Genomic DNA, 18,635 nt, shown 5'->3' with positions numbered 1-18,635 from the left:
GCAGCTTATCTTTGGTGCTGTCGTCTTTTACAACATGTCCTAACACACCGCTGTGGCTCCCATCAATTTCTTTTTAATCTAAACTCACACTTAAACTTTAAAGACATGTTTTGTTTCCAGACAAATCCTGAACACAAACATACCTTTCTGTCATCACTGAAAAAGAAAAACTCAAGTATTCCTTCCATTACAGTTCCACTGACTCTGGTTAAAGGGACATTTCACCATTTTAGACATCAGAGTTAGGTATTAACTCACTTTCAACCTGATCTCTTTAAAGCTGAAGAGAGAGTATGGTTTAAAAACGGCATACATCAAGTTTAAAGGAGTGAGGAATCTACCAGCACTGACAAACTAACAAAGACGTCATCAATTATTGACAAAAAAAAAGTGCACATAGTGTAATTATTCCCAGCTTCTTAATAACATTTTGACTTCAGTTTAAGCATAGACCTTGTGATGTGAACATAGGACACTTTACAACCTTGGTTTCAATCAAACAACCATGTCATGTCTCAACACATGTGAGTCTAACAGTGCTTAACAAACGGTGGTGAACATGTTTAAAAGTGAAAACCTGTCCAAATCAGCATGTTAGGTTTGTCTCAGTGAGCGTATGTGCCAAGATATGATTCATAGATCTGCTGGCCTAGCTTTTTTTTTTCTCCGTCTCCTACATATTTCTTGACTTTGCGAAGGTGATTAACCTAATTGTGCAAGTTCAGCTCTGGATGAAAGGCTTTGAAAGAAAACTAGCAACTGAGGACGGGAATAGAAATAAATATGTGAATTCAAAGTCACTGAACCAAGATGTTAACTAGCGCTTATTAATGACGTCATAGATAATATCTCGTATATCCTGTAAGGGAACAAAAAAAACAAAAGTTTTTTCTTTGTTTCTGATGATCTTGCCTAGGTTGTGGCTTGAGGCCTTAGAGGGGTTCAGAAGTGACACATCTTCAGAAGTCGCTGATGTAAGCACAAACATGTTGAGACGCTGCTGGGGAACAGAACTGGCTGAGCTTGTTTGGCAGAGAGAGAAAAACTGTTACTCTCTGCTCTGGTTTAAGGGGCTTCAAATCCTTTTTCTAACACACTCCGTGTTTTTTCTCTCCCACAAAAGTCAAGGAAGACTGATGGTGAGCATGGTGGCCTGAGGGGACACCCTGCAGGCCTGGCAGGTGGTGGTGGTGCTGGTGTTGGGACTTGATAAGTCTGGGCCCCCCTCCTGCTTGGGATCGAACAGCACACACAGCCTTGATAACAAGCACACACATATAACTGAACCCAATGACCCCAAAGTTTCATCCCAATCTATTGTGGAAACAGACACACAGAAAAAAAAAACATGCTCAATAAACACAAATCATCTCCACAGTGGTTGATCAAAGGATACAGAGACCTTATCTGCGTGTTAGGGTGCTTTGCTTTCCAATGAAAAGAATGGAGGCGTCAGTAATTACAAATTCTTTATTTTGTTTTTTTATTAATGTATGGCTTTTTGAAGGGACTGTAAAAGACATTTTATTGAAAAAAAAAACAGAACTCCTGATCCAACCAGTCAAGGATCTATAAACAAGTATCTACTCAAGTTGCCATCCACAGACATGGCAACAGGACAGAAAACAATGAGCAGGACACCTGTGGACCTGGAGGAACGCCTCTGCAGGTTAAATGACAGCTCCACAACTAAAGTCATGGTAACAAAAAACTATTTTAACTTACTACCTCATATAAATACCTACATATAAATATTGTAAATGTCCTTGATGACATAAAACATTTGCTGTACATGAATGTCCTTTTGGGAACAACAGTTTGTGAAAATCTCAGTGAGAAAACAAGAACAAAATACACTGCTGTTTGAGCTCAGTGTCAGCTACCTTTCACCATCCATACACAGCGCTCTTGGTCCCCATGGCCCACATACTGCATGTGATTATCTACATCCATTTGAAATTATCAAGACCCAAGTAAGCCAGATAACAGTCACTTGACCGCTGAAAGGCCCGGTATGTAGGGCTCCCTGCACTTGGTTCTGTGGTGGGAAGAGCGCTGGAAAATACAGAAGTTTCTAAAAGAAGTTTCTTTTTTTTTTATTAAGGCCTCTTTAATTAAAAAGAATTTCTAAAATATGTAGTCCTGACACCAGTCTCTCGTCCTTGAGGTGAAATCTTTTGACGTCCTCCAGTACGGACCTGAACGCTATAGGTTTGTTCATGCTGAATGCTCTACCTCACTGCAGAGCGAGTCGGATGGCACCACAGAGAGGCTGAGGGGCTCACTTATACCAAACCACTAATCTGTCTTTACTCGTCTCGTGTCCCCAAGTGTCCCAAAGCAGCAGTGCCCTTCAACTCAAACTCTGGAGGTGGGAGGAAGGAGGAGTAACATGTCGCACACACCTCTCAGGTCCGCATTATGTACCTTGGACACACATAACTTCCACTGATTGAGCCAACAACATGATAACATTGATAATAATGGCATACAAACAAACACTGAAAATGACATTAACATAATAATAAAGGACAATAGAAATAATAATAAAAATAATAAAAAATGAAGTGTCAGCTTCTGGAAGCCCCTGGAAGCAGCCTCATACTTTACGTAGCTTAGCTTCCCCACCTGAATCTCAGCAGTCCTCCAACCCTTCCCACCCTTTTTACCCTTTAACCAATGAGCAAACAGCTCGTCCAGATCGTATAGTGCAATAGTCCCACCCGTCTTCCTGAAAGCTCCCGCCGAGTGTCGCTGGTTGTCAAAGTAGCGTGTTTGCAATCCTCTGCTCAAAGGTCCGCAACCACCACTACCTCCTTTCTCCTCCTCTTACTCCTCCACTTGAACTGCTACCCCTCCTTCCCCAGCTCACTGCATGCGGTCTGGCTGGATGTGCTGCTGCGGGGCATAGTGCAGGAAGGCTTGACCTGGTCCAGTGGCGGAGGAGAGGCTGGGATGGACGGTGGCTGGAGCTGTGGCGGGGGTGGCTTGGCTGGCGGTGGCCGTGGGGCTGGTGGCGTAGCTGTAGCCCAGGAAGCTAGCTGGGGAGGCGGCATAGGGGTACTGATGCTCAAAGGCTGTCTGGGCGTACTGAGCGTAGGCCGCGCTGTAGTCCAGGTAGGGGCTTGTGCTGACGGAGGTGGAAACCTGAGTGGGCAGCACCAGGCTGGGCTGCACAAAGGCTTGTGGGTAGACGTATGGCTGGGCCATCCTGCGCACAGACACAAAGAGCAAAGAGGGGGGGTTATTGCAGAGCAAAGAAATCCAAGAGTCTGGCTCCTATTGTTTACATTTCTCCCAGAGGACAAGCCTGTTGGTAATATAAACTGTCTGTAGGTGTTCTGAGCTGTGGAGAGCTCTTACACGGATATCCAGCGTTATTAAAGACGAAACAGACCAGGGTTAGAGGTGGTTAGGAGGTGAAGGTGACTCAACCCTCCGTCTGTTTCGGTTAGTAAAACCTACAAAACCTGTTCGGTAAGGCCTCCTGAGGTGGATGGGCGGGAAGGGTTGAGTTGGGGGGAAGGGGGGGAGGGTTTGAAAGATAGAGTCAGCCGTTACTGGCAGGTTTTCAAGCTCAGGCATCGGCAGAGTGTTTTAACAGCTGCTGCTCTTCACTCGTTACACACACTCAAACACACTGACACGTACACATAAACCAACAATAAAGGGAAGTGCACGAAGGCTGTGCAGAAGTTGCAGTCTGCTACTTCTCACTTGGTGTGTAAACCTGGAGCAGACTACGGCAGATGATGATGCTAGCTAGGGGAGTTAATGGTGGCGGGGGAGCTCATCAGGGCTGGGTGCAGGGGGCTCTGCCAGGGCTCAGGAGGCTGGAATCAGATGTAGCTGATAAAGAGCTGTGGGAGTCTGGGGACTGTCCTGTCTCCTATTTTTCTACCTCTGCTTTGCCACTTATGAAGAAAATAAAAGGAGGGAGCTGAAAGAGTCTATTTTCAGGCTGTACTTGAAGATTCTCCTCCAGGTTTGTTGTCTACAGCTAGGGATGGTTGTAGCAGAGAGGAAGAAGAGGAAGAGCCCCTTCCTTTTATTAAAGAGTGATATAACCATCCAGTTTGCCTTTGTCCTTGTTACAAAGCTTTTGAGGAAAAATATCTACAGACTGTGAAAAAGATCATTAATTCAAAACAAATGTCACTTTGATGAAAGCTCTTCAGCTGAATCTCAATGCTCATTAAAATCCTCTTTTCATAAACATTATGAAATTTCAAGTTTGTCTGTTTTCTTCCACAGGAGAAGAAAAGGTTCAGTACTGAGATGCAGCATTGATGTCAACACAGCAAAAGATTGAAGCATGCATGGATAGGGATGTCATCACGCTCTCTCACACACGCACTCCCTCTTCTGTCCCCTTCATCCCCTCCCCTTCTCACCCATCCATCCACCCACCCACCCACCAACACACCAGTTACCACTGCAAACCCCAAACCATGCCATAATAGGGAAAGAGTCACACTGCAATCAGCAAAACCTCTTCAGTTCATATCACTCAAAAGGGAAAAGATAAAAAAGGCACTTCAGTTCATCACAGCACACTGCACTGCACTCTCAAGCCATCACTGGCACCTTGGAGAGGGGCTGGCTGAGGGAGGAGGAGGAGGAGGGTGGGCATGTATGTCTGTCACACCCCTCCTCTGGACTAGTCCTGAGCTGTGGACATCTTCTGATCTTCTGCTCGACGCTGGTCAGCTGGCAGCACAGAACAACCATAGCAGAGGGTTGGATAGGAGGCAGTGATTATTTTCAACAGTAAACAATAATGCAGTACGACAAGAAGAACAAGGGGTGAGGTCAAGAAGAGTTGGGGGCTACAGAACTTAAGTGTTGCTTTAAACCCGACTAAATAAAAACAAAAACAAATCTCCTACCTATAACACTCTGACAAACAAAGATGGTCTCAGCTTTAGCAGAGATAAAACGCAGCTATCACACCATAGAAATAAGATTTTAAGTCGAGATATAGAAGCTCTCTAAGGCCTCTGGCGGGTGAAGAGGAGAGAAAAGAGAGATAGCCATAAAACCAGAGAACAGCAGCGTGTAAAGAGTAAGCATAAGCAAATGAATGTAACCCCCACCCATGGGCGCAATCTACACTCTGCCCTTACAGTGCTATTGAGCTGCTCACAAAGAAGCATTCAGTTTCACACACAGCTTTCAAACATGACCATACATTAACGCTGTGGGGTATATGTGCTCTCTCTCGCATCATGTATAATCAGCCGGCCCTCTCCTCGGCCTTGGCAGTGTGTTGCCACAGGCGGTTTACATTAATCTGGGCTTAAAATCTACTGACCTTATGTAGGTAAAGTGGAATAGAAAACAGTGTAGAATAAGAAAAGCCTGGAGGGAGAAAAGGAGACACAAAGCTCTCCTGTGTTTCATCTTTGCTGTGCAGAGATGGAGATGTTAGCTCAGGATCTCGCCTTTATTTGGGAAAAAAGAGAGAAGCAGGGACTAGGGGAAGTTAGAGACAGTATTGAGCTCCCAGGGGCTACAGAGATGCCAAGTGGATTGTGGGACAGTGGCAGGGGAATGTGGATGATGGCCAAAAGATCATAGGTCAGCTGGTTTTGTGCTGACGGACAGTCTGTGTGTGTTTGACGTAGTGCCACTCTGCGGATGGCAGGCTTTGACTGGAGAGACACGCTCAAAGGGAAGAAACATCTGATGAAAACAAACATGACAAAAGCAGGGCGAAGCAATCACTGTCATGAAGATCACTTAATGAGCTCATGTAAAAAGCCCGGGCAATATCACACCGAGCGGCTAAATATTTCTACAGGATAACCCCGATGACCTTCAGCGCATGACTCACAGCAGCACAAAGTGTGAAAACAGATGGGTCTGAATGGGGTGGGGGGAATTAAACAACACCTCACAATAACTTGTGAGAGGGCTTGATATTCCCTCCTTTCTTCTTTGTTAGAGAGGATTGTGAGAAGTCTTTGATAGCAGCAGGGAGAGGGTGTTTTGTTTGGCACCTGTAGAGGTGTGTTTCCTTGGTAGCACACAGCCTCATTAGGCATTAGTCCTCCAGATACCCCACCCCACTCAATCTCCTCTTTAACCACCCCTGCCCCCACTTTGTAGTCTCACAGGGGTGTCAGATTTCACCATCTTTATCTGACACACAGGTTGTGGCACCACTTTAATGAGCAATATTTAAGTGGAAACCAGTAACAGAGCAATAAAAATGGGTATATGTGACGTGGGAAAGCACAGGGTAGTGATAGGAGCAGTGGAGGGGCGATGCATGAGAGGAGACAAATCTGCAAGCTCACTAAAAACTCCCCCCCTCTCCATCAAAACATTGTCCTGGCCTAAGTGACCCCCTCTGGCCCTTACAGCATCTGCTGACCACAGCTTTACACCACAGTAAGCTACAACCAGAGCACCTCAGCTACATGCTACACCCCAGCACTGCTCAAAATCCTACTCCAGTCCCCATCCTCACACCATATGTTGTCGAGGGGTCTGGGGGGGAGCGCAGGGGCTGAAAGAAAAGCCACTTGTGCACTCTGCATCTTAGCGAGGCCTGCGTCTGTCACCCAGCATACAGAAGAAACTCAGAGGCAGGCGGACAGGTGCTCTGTGCGCCTCTCTACGTCTCTGGGGTGGTGGTCATGGGAGATTAAGGGTGTGTATAAAGCTGTAATATGAGCCAGCACCTGTCAGGCAAAAGCCTCAAAGCAGCACTGTGCTCCACATTTTAGACCCTCAGGGTTTCAGCGCCATCCATGCCCACTGTGGTAGAAGGAACACAGACCAGGAGGGGACTTTCCAGTGTCCTCTTAAGGTCTTGGAACATGATGGGACATGTCCTGAGTGGACCCTGTGGCTCTAATTCAGACCCACGGAGATCTTACCAAGGGGGGGTAGCTGATACATAAATCTTACAACATCAGAAACCACTCAGAGTTTCTTATTTAACTCATGTCCCTGTGGACTGCCCTGGGATTTCCATGAAACTCTGAAAAATCACATGCGCCTAAGTCCGATACTTCATGAAAGCAGCAACGGAAAATTTTGGACAATACCGATATCCGATACATATTGCTGTTATGGCCGATATTTACCAATACAAATTTTGGTTAAAAAAAATATATATAACTGAGTTGATGTGTTGATGTAGTTTGGAGAGAAAGAGCGGCGTGATGGTGAGAAAAGACAACCATGGAGAGGATCAAGGGATATAGTGCTCAAGATGAATGAGATCAAAAAAGTATGTTTTGTCTGTTTTTTGGATCCAAAGCAAGAAGAGACATAAAAGAAGAGAGTCAACTCTTTTTCGGTAGTTGTGGTGTTTACATAGTCATAGAAAACATTACTTTTTGGGTCTTGAAAGATCGTTCAATATGCTCTGAAAATGTCCGGCAGCTAATGAGTAAACATCGGCTGATGTTAAAAAAATGGCCAACATCAGCTACTGATATTGATACCAATGTATCTTGCATCTCTAGAGCAGTGATATGCCAATTTGGTATGTTTATCAGTCTTTCATTTAGGACATGGAGTGGTGATGAAATAGTCAACCTTTATCGGCAGAGATGACATAAGCAATGTTTTTGCAGAAATGTTGCTGCTATTAAGTTTTCAGTTCTCTTAAGCCTATTTTTGTTAAATTGTAGAAACAAACTTGGTTTTAAAACCTGAATTTGATCTTATTCAAAGGTCTGAAGTATCTGTGTGTAAAGTCTGACTGGTGGTTAAGGATGATCTGTTGGAGCTGCAGGGGGTGAGGAGAGCCATTACTGCAGTGAAACGCTCATTAGCTGCTCGGCAGACCATGGCTCCTAGACGCTTCCCAAACTGTTTCTACAACACAGCCTCTTCTAGGAAGCTTTCTCAGTGACAGAGCCCACTCATGCAGGTAAACAAGAGCGGAGGATCCTGACAGAGGCCAAAAAAAGTGAGTCACACTATCACCTCTGGAATGCTCTTCTATTACCACAGATATGTGAACCATCTCCCATCCCTCCAGAGCTCAAATATGCTAATAGACTACTCCTGGAGTTGCATGTGGACACAGAAACTGACATGTACTTTCCAGAGGCCTTGTTTGTCAAATGAATAGTAGCCTGGTGGCATCCCAAAGAGAGAAACAGAAAGAATACAACAAGCGCCCACTCCTGCTCACTTACCCATACTGCCTCTGGATGAGTGCTGGGTGAATGGGCTGCACTCCGATGGATACGCCTGGAAGATAGTGTGTCAGACGCACACATTAGCATTTACAGAGGAGGACCAGAGAACAATACACAGAGAGCACAGAGAGACAGAGGCACGGTCTGTTTCAAAACCTACCATGGAGGAACAACAGATTCAGATGTGCATTATGACAGTATAGCATGCATGATTTTAAGGAGCTTAGCTTCAATTTGTTCCCAAATGAAATTTATCAAAACCACCAGGTAGAGAATAGTTTTATAAATACTTTGTACAAACAGTCTCTCAGCTTTCACAAATGATTTTTTGCAGCTTTAACTTTGGGTAGTTCTTATTTTTCAACAGATTTTTATGTGTAATTGTACTTCTTTGATCTGTGACATGAAGTTTTCTCTTCAATATCCTCTCATAGTTTTGGCTGGTGCAAATAGAAGCTTCAGAATAACTTCACAGGAACTTGAACATTGAGCATAACTCACCTGTCTGTATACTACGGGGTTTTGCCCCCAGGTAGGCCAGGTTCACGTTGGCTTTCCTGCCATCGATTATAGGGTTGGGATCCTTACAGGCTCTCTCTGCTGCTCCTCGGTCTGTCATTGTAACCTGGAGACAAAGTCAGACTTATAAACATGGGCTCAGAGAAATAAAATAATGATCTCATGTAACAAACAAATTGCTAAGGCATGGCATCCCCAGCTGGTCAAACATTAACAATTCAGGGAAAACAAAACCAAAAACACTTGAAATGCATGAAACAGGGGCTTGATCTCATCATAAAATCCCCCCTACAGGCTTTCCACTGTAAGAATCAGTGTGTCTGAATAAGACGAGAAACTACAAACAAAGCACAATGATAAGCTTTGAAAACTGCCCACAGCAGCAGCAGCAGCGGCGGCAGCGGCAGCCAGCCACTTGACTGCCACTTAGCCGTAGTCAGTGCTGAAATATGGATCAGGGAAGAGCAACAAGGAGCTTATCCAATTAGGGACAAAATATTAAGGAGATTGGTATTACACCACCCCCCTCCTGGCATTAGACAAGCCCTTCTGTTTTGATTGCCACATTCTGCCAACTCAGAGGGTTCAGCCACCTCGCTGTGGACCGAGTACTGAATGTAGGCCATGGCTTGCATTGTTGAAGAGGACGTTTTTAAAAGCAGTGTGCCTCTTCATAGTGGAAGGATCCGGAACAAAGCCCACTCCAGGGCCCATGTTGTGAACACACAGGAAGGAACGAGACTATGTTTACACTGGAAAGAGCCTTGCTGTGGGGGTTCTACTAATCCACCTCTGAAGTGTGTTTAGAAAAAAGGTGCGCTCAGCTTTGGGGCGCCTCCCTCCCCTCCTGCTGCCAGCTACCTCTCCAACTGTAACGCTCAGAAGGCAGAATTATCAGGTTGCCTCACACCACACTAAAAGTGTGTCTTTTTTTTCCCGGGCAGCACCCACATCGGCCTGAGCCTGTTTAACCTGAAACACAAGACTCAATAAGCAGCCGTTTGATTCCAGCTCAACTCACAGGACCGCTTTGCTCAGAGTTAAGGAGCTGATGTGTAAACACAGAAAGCAATTGTCTTCAAATTCTGGCTTTAGAAGTAAACATGCACACATAACAGTTTCCATTCCTTCTTTGGCCTGACAGTACATTAGAGCTGAAATGTCTTTCTTGGCTCAAGTAAATATTTGCATTTCTTCTGCTGCTTCTGCTCTTTGTGTCAAAGAGGAAAAACTTTGTTTTTTTCACTAAAACAGAAAAAAACTACTTATTAGCATACACCTAAATGAGCATGTCAAGGGTAAGTGTACAATTTTCAGTGGCTTTACTTGAGGTGGCTGAGGATCGATCTTAGACTCGGGCTCAAACACACAGCACCTTTCCTACCCTACATCTTAAATTAGGTTTCACAAACTTGAAAGTATTCCTTAATAGGCAACCTGTCCAGATTATCACACTGACAGAATTAAAGGGAAACTCCGCATTAACTGTAAAAACTTGTGTAAGAGAGTCAGTGTTTGGTGGAAATTCTCTCTACACAGCCAAGATGTGATGCAAATCATGTGTTACGGCCCAGTGCTCCAGTCCTTGACAATGGAGGGCAGGGTGTGCAAGGTCAACCTCCCCACTGCTTAAAAAATAACCATATAAAGCATGCAAGAAGTGCAGTCTGACTGTCTCTCTCTTTCTCCCACACACACACACACACACACACACACACACACACACACACACACACACACACACACACACACACACACTTCCAAAGCTATAAGCTGGGGCTGCTCAAGGGTGAGTGAGGTAGGGGGTGCCTCGTTGGAGGGGGGGCTAACATCAGACATATGCTGAAATATAATCTTCTTAGTTACCCATCAACTTGTGTGATCCCTCATCCTCATTAAGCTAAAATAACAGCCACTCAGGCGAAAAACAGAGATGCTGTGCAATTATGCATGTCAGCTTCAGAGGGGAGATTACCTTTGACACATATCACATAAAATATATGGCTAGTGGACGTTAAGTCGTGTTGTTTTCCATGTGAAAAGAGGGGGAGAGACACGGACTCGTAAAACCAAGTATGTTTAACAGACTAGGCAAAAATATAAGGCAGAACAACTGATTTTAAATTTGTTATATGAAGTTGTGAAGGGTCGCGTCATGTATTTCTGTGCATATCAGTGCTGTGTTTATACTCACAAAGCCGTATCCTCTGGATTTACCGGTCTGCCTGTCTGTTATCACCACCGCCTCGTCAATGTCCCCAAAGGCCTCGAAGTATTTTCTCAGTGAGGCATCGTTCGTGTGGTACGGCAGCCCGCCGACAAAGATTTTGGTGAAAGTTGTGTCTTTCTGCAGCGAGGTGGGATGCATGACTTCCAGGGCTCCGTTCATGAACTGATGAAGAAGCATTGGGCAGCCGGAGAGGAGACGACTGGCACACTGAAATGTTTCTCTAAGCGTTCAACTTTGGCCAAACATCAGTGAAAACAAAACAAAAAAAACCCCTCAAAATCTTACAAACTGCGTAGTTTGCCCCACGCGTTGTCCTTTGATAGAAGTCGGAGCGACCTGGTGTCAAGTGTGGTTCGCGGTGAGGAAACTCCTCTACACCGGTTGCTTCTTTGACGGCGAGAGGAAATGTGCCGGGGGTTTTTATATGCCACGGTGAAGTCCACGCCCACTCACAACTGACAACCAATCAGCTTCTCCGCTGAATGCCAACTTGAGCAGCAGTCCCTCTCATTTCTCCGCCTTCTCCAGCGCTACGCTGCACCTGCTTTTGTCCTTTACAACACAAAGAAAAAGCCTACTGTACCGCAGAAAGCGCGCCTCTGACAGCCACATGGTGCTACTGTAATGAGGAAGTCATTGTCTTTCCTCTCTCAATCAAAAATCCCATTTTAAAGCATGGATCAGCAAAAGTTAAGTCAGTTAGGTTTCCACCATAACTTTGACTTTTACACAAGCACGTGATTCTCAACTGGTTAAAAAAACTACACAACTTTAAGAAGTTGTGTCTTTTAATTCCGCTGAATCTCAGTTACAGTAATGATTTAACTTGAAACTTAACAAGCTCTGAAGCACAACTTCAAATGTATTTTCTTGCCAAGTTTCTAACATCAAAGCTGCATCTATTCAAGTTAACAATTTTAAGATATTTGAAGCAATGAAGATTAGCTTAAATGAGATTTGATGATCATAACAAATTCAATTACCTCTTACAAACTTGTTAATACTTGCCTGTTCTTTTCTGGTTAAAGTACAATCTGGCAATATTTTTTTTCTGACACTGCACAATCAACCCTTTTCAAAACCCTCCATAAAAACAAATAAAATATTTGAAGGAACAGGGTGCAGAACAAGACTAAGTGAACTCTGTTTTAAGTGCATTAGGCCTTCAACATGTCTCTTCACACTACCAACAAACCCTGATAACATCTTTGCAGGTAAGATCTGAAGGTCCAAAGTTACAGGTCAGTCAAACACAATAGTTCAGATAAATGTAATTCTTTTGCAAGAATGAAAAGCCAGAAGTGAAGCTTGTGTAAGATCATAAGTTTGGTCAACCCCAAAGACCCATTGTTAGATAGTAAACTGGTTATAGTTTGACAGAGCAGAAGCAAAGGACTGGTACCAGTCACAAGCTACAAAAGCAGACAGGAGCCGCTGATTCTGGCTGCTGTATTACCTTCCCGCCCCTGGTGCCGTGGAGTTCCACTGCTAAGTATCAAAGGTCAGGCTAGCAGTGAGGTGATACTCTAATGACCTCTATAAAAAGGGTTTTAATTCACACCTCTTCCTCTATGAACTGGTTCACATTTCACACATGGCCTTTTGTGGCAGCCAATGTTAGCTCATTCATATCCTCCTGATAAATCCCCCATTTCCAGCTGTGTCCCTGTCAAAAGGAGTGGGATGAGGGACCCACTGTCCTGCTTTGATCTCATTTCTCCTGCTCAGCTTTCTGACTTCAGCTTTAGGATTTATCTACAGGTAGCTCCCAGATTGACAACAAGGAAAAAGGCTCCACCTGCAGGTTGACTTTCATTAAATCAGGCAGACATGGCCATTATGATACAGATGTTTTCTGAAGTTTATCATTTAGATTTGTGATGATTCACATCAGAGACTCACATGGGTTTACAGTTGGAATATCAGAGTGGTTATGTTCATTGTTTGCATGCACAATACAGCTCCAAGTCAGTCCCAAACATTAATACAGCAAACACTTTGTTCACCTATTCACCACCTCAAGTTGGAATAAACATGTTGAAATCTAACAGTATGCATTTATCATACACCCCAGTTTTATTTATTGACCTAAACCACAGAGTGACAGCATCATAAGAGAATCAAAAGTCTTTGGAAAGCTGTAAAAAAAGGAAGGGGACATATTTAATAATCAAAGAGACATCAAGATGAATGAAAACGAAGGCCCTGCCCTTCTATGATGACTTCTAAGACCAAATGTCACGCAGCTGTCATCAACACCAGGTGTGGCAGGCTCCTCTGATTGGTCCATGCACAAAATGCAGAAGCGCAGCATTGGTCCAGGTGTTTTCCCAAAGGACGGAGTCTGTCTTGAGCGCATATACACACTAAAGCAGCAGGTCCTTGCATTTCCCCCCAAGAGATGCGACTTGGCACGATGAATCTACAGACAGGAGGAAGCAGTCAGTCACACACAAAAAAATCAGAGTTTTTTCTGGTTTATTTCTGAAAGGGAGTTTACTGTTGCTCCTCTGTACAGAATAATCAGTACAATATCACTCTTAAGGAGACAGGAGTCCATCATATGAGATCAAGATTGTTCCACTACTAATTATTGCTTACATTTTTTGGTGTTCCTTAAATATCTTAACCTCAAATATTTTCATGGATATATCCATCAATTAAGAGAAAAATCACTGCATACATTCTTATGTCATCAAATACACTCAAAAGTTGTATAGGTGTCAAGCTAACAGCTTTAACATAGACCACAGGCTACTTCTGAAGTTCCTGCCTCTACAGGTGTACAGGTAGCTTTGTTCACATTTCACAGCAGAAATCACACAAGCCTTTGAAATGATTCTCAGCTCAGCACAGAACCATTTCCTTACATTATGGCGACTTGAAGCCCTAAACAGCAGCACTCCAATCTGAGTCCTATCTATGAAGAGTTCCCACATCATGCACAACAGAGTTCACGAGGGGTCTTAAAGGCTCCAGTGTGAGTCACTAGAGCATTGAGGAAGTAGGGCAGCCCCCATCCGGTGACCATGGTGTCCAGGTTTACAGACAGTGGCTGCCCTTCTCTCACCATTTCTTGTTCCGAGGCTTCAGCTCCTCTGCAGCATTCCTCAGGAAGATGTAGTTCTTTTTCTGGGGGTTGTAGTACTCATGGCCCTGAGGACAGCATTTTTAGAAAATCATGAGTGACGGTCAGCCTGAGGTCTACGTAAACAGTTCAAACACCACTGGACACATCTTACCTTTGACCAGTCATAACTAGAAGCATATGCAAAGATGTTGCCATTGTGGTTGAAGCAGCAAGCAGTAATAGGCTGATCCAGCTGCTCAGAGGTCTTCAACTTGGTGCGGGCATCTTTGTCCCAGAAGCTGAAGCGTCCATCTGAGCCCACAGTAGCCAGTGTGCCATGGACAGGATGGAAGGAAATGGCATTCACCTAATGGAAGTGGATTAAATTAGAAGATGTATCAGAGAGAACCACAATAACAAGACTGGTTTGTGTAAACAGCTAAGTCCATTAAAAACATAGATGGAGGGGGAAAAACATTGTCTATGTCCACAAAACTGTAACCTGTCAAAATCATTGGATGTGGCACAAGGAGCATAAATTCAACATTTGTGTTTTTGTTTAAGGGAAACAGCTACACCTAACACTTCTCTCCAATAAAGGCATCTATTGGCTCAGCAAGATGACTGTTAATAACTATATGTCTCATCATGCAAGCACTCTGAGTTCAGCACTGACTCTCATCCCTAACAGAGTATCTGGTTGGTTGGACAGTTTTCAACCAAAAATCTCATGAAGTACTGTATTTATCAGAATAAAATAACTTTATGAGCCAGACGTAACACTCTGTGGTTTGATACCAGATTAGGTAACTCATGAAATTATCAAACAGAGCCTCATAAGTAAAACACAACTGCCCTCTTCACAACAGATTAAAGCAAGCTAACCTGCAGCATGTTGTATTGCACAGATGTATTAAACAAATCAAACAATACTGCTGATCCACTGAGGGAATTAGTTAGTGGGAGTGTGGTAATGTACATTTTGATGCCAGGGTGAGATTTAGTTCGACTGGCAATCCAAGACAAATGTTTAAAGATGGAGAATATAAGACAGCTCCGTGGCACCAAGTCATGGAAGTGAACCAATGAAACACTTTCAATCAAAACTTTTATATGATTTACTTTTTCTAACTTAGATTATGTTTAGAAAATCCTTTTTCAGAGCAGAAAATGTCAGGACTTACAGCATAAATGTCTTGAGGAGTGGTTGTGTTGGTTCCATTGGACCTGTGGCACTTAAAGGTGAAGTTGTCTTTGGCTCTGAAGACAGAAAAACACATCAATGTAGCATGCTTATTCATAATTTTTGCCCCAGGTAAATCTACATGTGTAGAAAAACTACATGATAACTTTCATTTTTTCATTTGACTTTAGTCAAGAAAGCCCTGCAGCAAGTGTAATGTGATCTTTTAGACACTCACGGGTTTGGAGGGTTTATGTAGTGGATGGCCACCCGACCCTCAATGCTTCCCAGTGCAAAGCCTGTTGGCTTGTTCTGCTTGTCCTTGAATATGGCAACACAGCGGTGCTGTGGGACCAGAGCAGAAAAGTAAATGGTAGCATGTTCATAACAGCTCTTTTGATTCTTCTATATTTACATTTGGCAAAAAAAAGATTAGGAAGAACAAATCACCTGGTGTTTAAGAGGAGAGTCAATTCTGCGAAACTCAGAGGGCTGGTTCTCCAACTGGTATACTATCAGGCCTCTCTCAGCTGTAGCAACCACTGCCATGGGGTAGACCTTTGTATGGAAGTAGGAGAAGTTGAAAAATACAAAAAAAAATCTACATAGTAATTTAATTAGCAAGTTTAAAAAACTGCGTTAACAACTTACAACGTCAGCACAGTAGCATCTCTCTGGCATCTGCAGAGACATCATGGGATTGGGTGAGCGGGTATCCCAGAACTGAGGAGAAATACAAAAAGGTCCACGTTTCTCAGTGCTATATTATATATATATAATGTCTGGTGGGGTTAAAACAAAAAACTCCATCTTAAGGTGCTCTCAGAGCACTCACATTTATTGAAAAAGCTTTTATACCTTCAGTGTTTTGTCCCAGCTACCAGTCATGACACAGCTGTAGTTTGGGGCTTTTATCCAGTGAATTGACTTGATTGGACCTTCATGCTATGAATAAATGGTAGACAATGTTAAATAAGGTGAGTTGCTTTTTTCTGATGAGCACAAAGTTTATCTAGGTGGTCCAATCTAACCTGTGCAATCTGCATTGCTTGGTTGCTGTTCAGATCCCACATCTTGGCTGTTTTGTCACAGGAAGCAGTAAAGACTTTACTCCCATCCTGGTTCACAGAAGAAACACACCATACATTATTCTGAAGCAAGCAGCATTGAAAGGCTTGAATCACGTTTTACTATGTGACCTACATCGCTCCAACATGTATCCAGCACTGGGCCTGTGTGCATCTGCTGGGCTTTGGGGACAGTCTGTCCATTATCTTGCACCTCCCAGCACCTCACCTGTGGTGAAAATTGAATAGTAGGAAATCCTTCAAGAAAGACAAACCTGATTTTGTTATCATTCTCCATTTTAGTTGTAACAAAATCACAATCTAAAACTCATCAATTATCTTTTGTTTAAGTTAAATAATCCACTTCTGTATAAAATGTAGAAATGATATCAATAACTCACATCATTTGCCCAGGACCCTCCTATGAGGAAGTTCCCTGGCATGGTGGGGGGACTGAAAGCCAAACAGCTGATGCTGTCATCTGGAGGTGAAGTCACTTCAACATCCTGTAGGACATATGAGGAGCCACAAACGACATTTTATCTGTTAAACTAGCCTACTAGGGTTATCCATCATAGCAATTCTGAACGGCATATATATGGCCTTTTATCTGAATCTGTTGGCATACCTTCATGGGGTTATGGCTGTCCGTGGTCGCGTTACCAAAAACACCTGTCCCTCCTGCTCCAAACCCGGTGTTCGTCCCAAATAAACTCATTTTGCACAAACGTTATTCCTAATGGAGGCCCTGAAGACAAGACATTGGCCCCGTTTAGTTAACTGAATGTCTGGCATTTGGAAATTGTTCCCTTTCTAATGCAAAATCGACTTAAAAGCTCATTTTATTAGCAAATGAACATTACATTAACACAGGGCGTAGAAGTCACAGAAGCAGGCAGGTTACGTTACAGTTACACTCAGGAGCGGACGTTGGGCCAATGTTCACAAGATTCATGCCAATCCCTTTGAGGTTTAATGCTTCAAAAATTGATTAAATATTGGAAAGCGTGAAATTATCAACGTAAACACAGATGACATGACGATTCTAGCTAACTTGTCTTAAAGCTAACTATACATTTCTCTGTTGTCCACCGAAATTGAGTTCGCTCATATGCAAGTGTACAGATAGTCTGACTGTATCATTCTTAAGAACTACCACGTCATATTAAGTTTTATTTTTCCAACATTATTAAAGATTAAATGATAAATGAAACCAAACTGACGTCAATTAGCTAACAGTATGTTTCTGGCACCGTCTACTGTGGTCATGTACGGCGAACGTTACTACGGAAGAACCTAAACTTTCCACAGGAGAAGCGTCTTTAACTCCACATTCCAACACTCTGCCATTTTGGGAAGTTGTCTTTTCAGTTCTTGACAAACATACCTCTGATTTTTTGATAAATAATCCTGGTGAGTCTAATAATTATTTGGCGCAGAAGAAATGTGGCGCCTGTTCGGTGGTGTGTCGCAGTTTGGTGACGAAACAAGCAGAGGGGGAAACGATGCAGTTCATGCATCGAACGCTAGGTGGCAGTGGATCACAGATGGTCAGATGTGTATTACACCCTGCAGCTGTGCCTGGTCTGGATGCACCAGGCTCGCCTTACGAGGTAAGAGATAGACATGCTTTGTTTTGGTTTAAATGAAATGTGTAAATCTAAACTACACTAAGTATTGTAAAGAAAATGTGAATAATTTTAAGTGCAAAAAAAAAGTAAAAAAAGAAATCTTTTAAGGTGTATATTTTATTAAAGTGGATATTTTCTTTGTGTCTCAAATTAGCAAACTAGGTTTGGTAATTTAGGACAGCATGTTTCCGCCATTTGAATGCTTATATTATTATATTCATACAGCCTTTCATCAGAATAAAAATCATGTATGAAATGCATATTGTAAAGATTTTTAATGACTTAAACTGACTTTAATTGTAAGCTAATTCCTCACATGCTTACCTTTCAGTTTGTTCAGAGTAGTCCTCATATTGACTCTATAGTGAAATGTTTTCAGTAGTTTAATGCAAACAGTACTTATTAACCAAAGCAGGACTTCATTGTGAAGTGTACAAGTGGTGATGAAGCAACAATTGTAACTGTTGGAGCTAATGCATGTTGTGTCTTTATGCCTCTTGATCACTTTGTCTAATTCATGGCACAACCTTTATTTATTCCAGAGCAAAAGAGGGTGGAGAATCGGTAGAACAACAAGTTCAACAAGTTGAATGCAGAAAAAAAGGAAGGAACACTCAGTTTATTGCTGTCTTTCCCCCCCAATAATATAAGATTCAAGTCAAAGGTCAACAGTAATGGCATGTGTCCAAATATATTTAACAATGTAGCCTACCTGCTGTCTGAAACTACAAAACTCATTACTGTTACGTGTCCCAGACTGGTGGTACCAC

General features: G+C 43.1%; 2 protein-coding genes across 3 annotated transcripts; both read right to left on the bottom strand.

The window, feature by feature from the left end:
• Nucleotides 1-1,473: 1,473 nt before the first annotated feature.
• Nucleotides 1,474-11,300, bottom strand: LOC141796214 (RNA-binding protein 38-like). The gene is made up of 4 exons (XM_074677203.1): nucleotides 10,879-11,300; nucleotides 8,667-8,790; nucleotides 8,163-8,217; nucleotides 1,474-3,211 (listed from the first exon to the last, which is right to left on the bottom strand). The coding sequence occupies exons 1-4, from the start codon at nucleotides 11,089-11,091 to the stop codon at nucleotides 2,869-2,871; spliced, it is 735 nt and encodes a 244-aa protein (XP_074533304.1). The 5' UTR covers nucleotides 11,092-11,300; the 3' UTR covers nucleotides 1,474-2,868.
• A 713-nt stretch (nucleotides 11,301-12,013) lies between these two features.
• On the bottom strand, nucleotides 12,014-17,760 carry rae1 (ribonucleic acid export 1). 2 transcript variants are annotated; one of them, XM_074666436.1, is made up of 13 exons: nucleotides 17,622-17,759; nucleotides 16,863-16,982; nucleotides 16,636-16,740; nucleotides 16,371-16,463; nucleotides 16,199-16,285; nucleotides 16,026-16,112; nucleotides 15,819-15,890; nucleotides 15,618-15,725; nucleotides 15,406-15,512; nucleotides 15,169-15,244; nucleotides 14,157-14,351; nucleotides 13,985-14,070; nucleotides 12,014-13,336 (listed from the first exon to the last, which is right to left on the bottom strand). In XM_074666436.1, coding segments are annotated over exons 2-13 (1,107 nt in total). In that variant the 5' UTR covers nucleotides 16,953-16,982; nucleotides 17,622-17,759; the 3' UTR covers nucleotides 12,014-13,335. The 2 variants fall into 2 exon arrangements, with proteins under 2 accessions (XP_074522537.1, XP_074522458.1); XM_074666357.1 differs by lacking the exon at nucleotides 12,014-13,336 and having other exon boundaries at nucleotides 13,981-14,070; nucleotides 17,622-17,760.
• Nucleotides 17,761-18,635: the final 875 nt, after the last annotated feature.

This window comes from Halichoeres trimaculatus, unplaced genomic scaffold (assembly GCF_033239565.1).
Source record: "Halichoeres trimaculatus isolate MK-OKI-2021-1 unplaced genomic scaffold, fHalTri1.1 fHalTri1_scaffold_1, whole genome shotgun sequence".
NCBI lineage: Eukaryota > Metazoa > Chordata > Actinopteri > Labriformes > Labridae > Halichoeres > Halichoeres trimaculatus.
The sequence above is the reverse complement of the archived record's forward strand: the minus strand, read 5'-3'. Positions and strand labels throughout refer to the sequence as shown.

Bases quoted from the DNA above. Each gene is read 5' to 3' on its own strand.
- rae1 (XM_074666357.1), bottom strand. From the start codon at position 16,952: ATGAGTTTATTTGGGACGAACACCGGGTTTGGAGCAGGAGGGACAGGT. The intron at 16,741-16,862 runs GTATGCCAACAG...TATGTCCTACAG, and splicing joins ACAGCCATAACCCCATGAAG to GATGTTGAAGTGACTTCACC. The intron at 14,071-14,156 runs GTAAGATGTGTC...TGCTGTCCTCAG, and splicing joins CTAGTTATGACTGGTCAAAG to GGCCATGAGTACTACAACCC.
- LOC141796214 (XM_074677203.1), bottom strand. From the start codon at position 11,091: ATGCTTCTTCATCAGTTCATGAACGGAGCCCTGGAAGTCATGCATCCC. The intron at 8,791-10,878 runs GTGAGTATAAAC...CTTTGTCTCCAG, and splicing joins AATCCAGAGGATACGGCTTT to GTTACAATGACAGACCGAGG. The intron at 3,212-8,162 runs GTAAGTGAGCAG...GTCTGTGCGCAG, and splicing joins CTCATCCAGAGGCAGTATGG to GATGGCCCAGCCATACGTCT.